Source organism: Buceros rhinoceros, unplaced genomic scaffold, assembly GCF_000710305.1.
Source record: "Buceros rhinoceros silvestris isolate BGI_N320 unplaced genomic scaffold, ASM71030v1 scaffold5246, whole genome shotgun sequence".
Lineage (NCBI taxonomy): Eukaryota > Metazoa > Chordata > Aves > Bucerotiformes > Bucerotidae > Buceros > Buceros rhinoceros.
Genome location: NW_010416804.1, coordinates 25,416 through 32,218, shown reverse-complemented (window position 1 = coordinate 32,218; position 6,803 = coordinate 25,416). Strand labels below are relative to the sequence as shown.

General features: G+C 50.9%; 1 protein-coding gene across 1 annotated transcript in view; it reads left to right on the top strand.

The window, feature by feature from the left end:
- Positions 1 to 6,803, top strand: part of SCRIB (scribbled planar cell polarity protein) — an 88,855-nt gene that overhangs the window by 62,206 nt on the left and 19,846 nt on the right. The window contains exons 32-33 of the mRNA XM_010137939.1: positions 1,980 to 2,042; positions 5,689 to 5,730. Of these exons, the coding sequence (XP_010136241.1) occupies positions 1,980 to 2,042; positions 5,689 to 5,730 (105 nt within the window). The remainder of the gene's footprint in view (positions 1 to 1,979; positions 2,043 to 5,688; positions 5,731 to 6,803) is intronic.

The window sequence follows — 6,803 nt, the reverse complement described above, 5'->3', positions numbered from 1 at the left end:
CCCCATTTGACACCTGCCAAGCCTGCAAGCTGCAAGCCCCTCCTTAAGGGGAGGCAGTGATGCAGGGATGACAGGTGACTTCCCCACATCTGTCTGGGTGGGCAAGAGTCAGGCCAGGAGCGCTGGTGGTCTCTGTCTGCTCGCGGTTGTGAGTGGGAGGTTGGCAGGGCTCGTGGAAGAATGGTGGTGGTGTCACCCTCGTGTATCTGGGCCTGAACAAACACAGCCGTTTTTAGACTCCTGAAAGCTAAGAGGCAGTGCAGCTGACAGAGTTAATCTGCAGCCCGGGGGCACGCTGCTCTTGAAGGGACACACTGCAGTGTATCTGGACTTTCAGATTTCAGGGAGAACTTTGCTTTTGCTCTGGGAAGTCTGTTCGTGTTTAACTATATCACTGTTGCACAGGAAGCTTGTGGCAGAGCAAGGACTAGACCCAAAGGCAGTACGTTCCAAATTACACCACATCGCTCTCCACTTCTCCCTTTCTCAGCCTTTTGGGGGGTCTGAAAAGCAAGAGGAGCAAAACAACTGCAAACAAACAGCCCCATGCACAGGAGAAAGAACAAACAAACAGCACAACTCCCAGGTGTAGTTCTCAGATGTTTGCGGTGCTGCTTGGTGAGAATTTATTTTTCACAGCTGTGTAGGCAGGTGAGCGTGGAGCAAGGCAGGCAGTCAAATCTCTGTAACCTCTCAGGGTACTGAAAGTTAAAGGCTGTGGCTTGGACATTGATGTCCTGCTTTAGAGTTCAAAAGATCATAACAGGAGTCACAAAGCACTGACCCTTTCTGAAGGTAGACTTTATGCCAGATCAGCCATCACCAGTCAGGAGGTGGGTGTCACCAATCGAATCCAAGGTTGCTGTCAAGAAGGATCCGTTCCCCTGTGCACTAGCTCTTCTGTGTGCTGACACCAGAACTGGAGTGGCTGGGTGTCAGCTGGGTGAGGTTGCTGCATTCTCTGTAGAACGGTGCTGTAGAGCAGCTCCCTCCTCATGGATGGGTCAGCTGCATGTGCTGGCTCGTGGGAAGACTTGGACAGCCATAGCCAGAAGCAGAGTGAGCAAGAAAACGTGCAGGTAGATCAGTCGATTCTGCCCTGTTCCCTGTCGTTACACTGCTAAGAAGGAGGAGCAGATGTTTTCTGTGCTCCAGTATAAACCTCAGATCACATCCCCTGGCATGGTCAGCAGAAATAGAATTGCCCAAGGCTGACTTGACCCGAATGAACGTGATTCACTAGTGCATTTGCGTGGTTGTTAATGATCGCGGAACCCTGGATTTGTTTAAACAGCTCTCTAAATCCCAAAGGATGTGTTTCTATCTTTAGGCATCTAAAAAACTTTTAAAATTGTGCCCAATCCTGTGGACAGGCTGCAGGTTCTTACTGGGACGCTGCTCTCCTGGTGTAGCTCTTGGGTCTGTCTGTAGGCTGGCTCAGCCGGGATGTTGGTGGTTGTGGGTTCCTGTGGAAGGGGTGAGGGCTCTGCCTTTCCTGTGCTCTGGGCCTCTCACAAAGGTCTTCTCAGTAGGCCAACTGCAGCGGAGCAGTCTTGGGGGATTGCAGGGAACGAATCTTGTCTCCTTTCTGCTGGGAGTGGCTGGTTTTGCTCAGTGTCTGTTCAACAGACTTGTCGAGACTAGCCCAGTCAAGAGAAGTTAGGGGAGAGGATTCCTGGGGATGTCTTACAAGGCAGAAGGCTTTAACCAGCTACAGTTGCCCTGCAGGTGTTTGGATGTGATCTCGGTGCCAATGTTTGATGTAAATCCCCTGCTGTTTCTAGCGCTTTTTGCAAGTCTCTGCCATGTGACAGCTGCTGTTGGGCCCGATGCTAACCGCTCGCCTGTGGTGAGGTGGCCTATCGCTGGCCTCAGCTGGATGTCTGTGGTCTCCCTTGCCTCCTGGTCTCACTGCCAAGGGAGTGGCACGGACACTGCTGCTGTACAGTAACTGTGTAGCTTTGTCTTCTCTCTTTCAGGCTCCTGCGGGCGAGTCTGGGACAGGAAACTCCAGGCGTGAAAATTCTGCTGGTAATCAGCAGGTGAGACTGCTGCTGGGACGGGCAGCACGGGGAGAGGCGGGGAGGCAGCCGTGCGTCCAGGGCAGAAGGGCAGAAGATGTGGAGAGTGATTTCCATCATTGAGAGCGATACCTTTGAGATGGAGGGGTGTCTATCATGGCAGGCAACCAGAGAACTAGGGGAAGAACTCTGCTCTGAGACCCGTGAGCATAATTAACTAGTTATAAATGCAGTGGGAAGTTACTGCGCTGAGCAGTCACTTAGTTTGGAGAGTAATGAGCAGCAGGGTATCTGGACTGACCTCAGAATGGCAGTTATCCTTTTGGAGAATGGCCCCACCAATGCCTGATGCAGAGACTGTTTAATCCTGGCCATTGGCGCGTCAGAAGAAATGGAGGAGTCAGGATTTGAGAAGCATCTCAGTTCTGTAAAATGTTGCTACTCGGTCTCCAGAGAGATCCCTCATTCTGTTTGTGGTGCCCACACCAGCTGTTCTGAAGGGGACTGGAGGATCCTGCAGCAGGCAGTTATAGGTTAGCTACCCTTAGGGAATGGTTTTCTAAAGCTCTTCTGTGAGAGGCCAGCTCTCACTCCCAAATGGGATGTTTCTTTTTTTCTCCTAACTTGGGATTTTCTTGGTTAGCATTACCTACTCTGGCTAGCTGTTCGTATTTCTCACCAGCTCTGATCTTTCTTTTAAATCCTGCTAGCCTTTGACTTCACTTCTCATCTGCTGGCAGTCGGCTTCACAAGTTAGTTGAGCCTTTTGAAGTTGAATACTCTCAAATGGCTTTTTAAAATTTTCCCTCCACAGTCATTACATGTTGTTGATTTTGTATTAGGGACTGGAAATACCACTTTGCACTCTACCCTCAGTCATTTTGTGTCTGCGTGTTCCTGTTCTGCAGCTGTGCCAGCTGGGTGATCCCACTGGCTCTGGCGCTTACCTGGGCTGTGGCTCAGGCGTTTCAGTTCTCTCAGCTGGACTAAAGCTGTCAGCATTCAGCTGGGTTAGTTCAGCTTGGTGGGATGAATCCCATCACCGTGGGCTGAGGTGACAGTTAACAGTGTCTCCAGAGAAAGGTCAGGACCATGTGGCAGGAAGCAGTGAACAGGAGAGTGGAGCTGTAATGTACCTCAGTTCAGTCCATCTTCTACTGCTCCCTTGACCTACCTTGCATCTCCCTCGATCCTTAGATCCTCTGAGATTGAGTGACCTCCAGAGACAAGTAGGGTTAGAAGATACTATTAATTATAGTCATACTATTTCAGTGCTTTCTGCTCCTCCTGCATAGGTTCACTTATTTGCTTTTCTGACAGCGGTTGTACACTGGTCAGAGGTTTATTTTGGGCTGTTTGTCCCGAGGTTTCCTTATACCGCACTTGTAAGTTTTCTTTGAGATTGGATTCTTCCTATCTGTGAGGAATGGGGTGCGGATGATACTCCTCATTCTGCAGTAGAAAGAGGTCTAGAGAGAGGTTTGCTTTGCCTTCAAAGATCCTCAGTTGAAAAAGAAGCCCAAAGAAGCCAAGTCTTGTCACAGGCAGCTCTGACAGTGCCCCTGATGGTTTTGTTTGTCAGTGTTTCGACGTGGAGGCTCGGTGCCAATGTCCTCGCCACTAGCAGCCTCCAGCTGTGATGCATCTGCTTTTCTAATGTGGGAAGGGCTTGCTCAGTGATAAATGGTCTTTAGAAGCTAATGGTTTGTCATTACCCAGTTCCCATGTCTTCTCATGGCAGTCCCTGCTCTGACAGCAGCAACTGTCCAGGTGAAACATTCACCGTCTCCTCTGTGGGCTCTGAGGTGGATAAACAAGATCTCACTAATGCGTTCTGTGGGGTCAAGAGCACCCCAGGAGCAGTTTTGCAGATGCAGGCGTTTGTCTTTCCAGTTTTGAGCTGGATGTCTCAAATTCCCTGTTACGTAGCACTTGCTGTAATTTGTAGCCTGTTCTGTCACTTCAGGTTTTTCATATCACGAGCTTGAGCAATGTACTGAATAACCCACACAGCTTTTTTCTTGTTTCTCTTGTATCTCTGTTCAAAGATGCCTATGCCAAGAGAGATTCCATTAATTTCTTAAAGTATTTATAGCCAATTTCATTACTTTGTCCTGTATTTTAGCCTGTTAAGGTCTCCAGCAGGTTGGCTCCCTGCTTTCCCTTCTGAGATCTAGTTTGTGTGTCGTCATGATGGCCTTTCTCCATGCTTGGTCTGTGGCTGTTATGAATTAGTGGCTCTGGCAGCTGTTCTGGAGGGTGCCTTGGTGTCGCAGTGCCGAGCCATCCGTCTTGCTGGTGGTGTTCTCAACTGCGTTCTGTGCGTGGGCTTTCTGTCACATTTACATGATTTAATACATTTTGGATCAGAGCCTTCCGCAGCCATCTCCTGCTTGTCAGGTAAGGCTGTTTTGTGGTAGATTTAGTTCTGTCTGGACAGTGAACGTTACACAAAATGGAACAGGTTCCCCAGGTGATAGTGGGGGACACAGGGCAGTCACCAGCCTTGTGGCTTGTACATTTGCTGGGGATTCAGGAGATTTGACCTTCAGGTCATTACTGCAGAGAAGAAGCTCCAAGGAACTGCATCTCTAATTCTCTGCCACCATCTATTTTTAGTGTATGTTGTTTGGTTTTAACGTCTTGTAGTCCAGCCAGAGTTTATAGGCCTATTTCAGAGCTCTCAGAATTACTGAGGGAAGTAAAATCCTTTGCCCTGAGGCTGGCATCAGGATGGTCCTCCCTGGCCTTGAGTTCTTCAGGCTTCTGGTGGAGGAGGACACAGGCGGCGGGGAGGAAGGAGGTATTTGTGGTGGGTCTGTGTGCTGCCAAGGAGGACAGAGGGGCTTTCTCCATGGTCAGCGGTGAGGAGCCGCGTGGGGACATGGACAGCTCTAGTAACTGCCACCTCTGTGCTGGGAAAGGTGCTTGTCTCAGCCTCTCGCGCGGAAAACCCAGTCTCTTCGTTTTCTCTCCCCTTCTCTCCCCTGACGATCCTCCCTGGCACTGCCCCTCTCCAGACGCCTGCAGCCCCGCGGCCTGCCCACCTTCCAGGCAGGGAGACCCGCTTTGTAAGTGCCTGTCAGTGTGCGGTGTGCGCTGCTGCTCCGTGCTGCTCCCGCCTGGCACCGCTGCCCTTTGCCCCCTCCTCCATCTCCGCATCCCCAGCTCCTGGGCTCGGTGCGCACTGGGGGTGTGCTGCCAGAGCAGCGCCCAGTCGGCGGACCAAGCGTGAGGAGCTGTTCCCTGCTCGCCACTGCTGATGGCATCTGCGAACGCTTCCTGGCAGAGGAGCTGTGGTGCTGATGGCTTCGCTCGAGCTCAGTAGCAAGTGCAGAGGGGATGTAAAGAGGGTCCAGGAGCAGCTGAGCTGGAGTGGAGAGCGAAAGGGTGGGGGGTCGGTGCCCAGAGGTGTGCAGAGTCATCAGTGCCTTCTCACATAGCGAGGAACTGGGAGAAGCTCTTGCGGGTGGGCTCTGGACTGCTCCCCACGTGAAGAAGAAGGTATGGCAGGGGTTAGTGTGGGACTGAGGCTTTTGCCTGTAGAGGGTGGGCAGCAGGGCAGGGGATGGGAGGGGGGAGTCTTGCATTTCTTGTGGTATGGAGCAGGGTAAACTAAAGTCTTCTGGTACAAACTCCAAATTTACACCTGTATTTCTCTTTTCAGGCTTCCATTAACTTCATTACCTCGCAGGATGACAGTAAATCAGTAAGTACATCCACTGTGAGACCTTACTGTGGTGTCCCTGTGCCTTCTCCAGTACACAGAGCTTGCCTCGTCCTTCTGTGCGTGCTCACTTCACTCTGCAAGTCTCACTCACTGTTGGCTCTTATTCTCTCTTCTTCAGTCCTCCACTGTACCTCGAGTTTGTACAAATGCACTAAGTCTTAAAGGCTGTCAGTTTGAAAACTTGACACAAGTGTTTTGCAGCTTTTATTCCCCTTTACCCTTGCAGCTTCTGCTCATGTAGTTTTTGCTGGCTTACTCAATCCCTGCTCTGCTCTCTTTAGTATTAAATGTTTCATTCACTTCCACACAGTGATGACATCCAGGTCAAATCTCCGACTCTTGTCTCTGCTCTTATGTCTGCATTTCTAACTGGAGCCCTGGCTGGGTCTAGGTTCATTTTCATCCCCAGCTTTTGCCAATTCCCATTCCTGGCTGGTGTTTCCCCACTGCATCTTCCATTCATGTTGCTCACATTCTCCAAGCTTTGACATACTCACAGAATCACTGTTGTTGGAAGAGACCTTTAAGATCATCAAGTCCAACTGTCTGTACTCACGCGGTACCCCTCTGACCCTTGCAGTTGCTACTTGCATGGCAGATCCTTCCTTGTGAACTGGTCTCCTCTGTAACCCGTTGGTCCTGTCATGACCCCAGCTTGTCTGAATCTCTTTGCCTGTCCAAAACTCGTGCTCCAGTGGCATTGTTTGGTGTTTGCTTCAGTAGCTCTCCCTCCCAGCCTGATTGCTGGAGCCAGCAGTGCAGCTGAGGAGTTGAGCTCCAGTGCATGGATTTGTCTTATTCACTTGCATGGCAGAGACATCTTGCTGCCCTAACTGCTCATTTCTCTTCTCTCCCCCTCCTTCCCTTGCCTTTCCCCCTGTGTGTGGTGTTGACACGAGCAGACCAAGCCAGGCGTCATTCAGCCTCTTTCCCGGGTACGACAAAACGCTGCCTCACACAACTCAGAGGACGGGGACAGCCCCAATCCCTTCCAGCAACCTGAGCTGTGCTTCGGTATCCAGAACTCTGTAAGTGGCCCGCAGCGCCTTCCT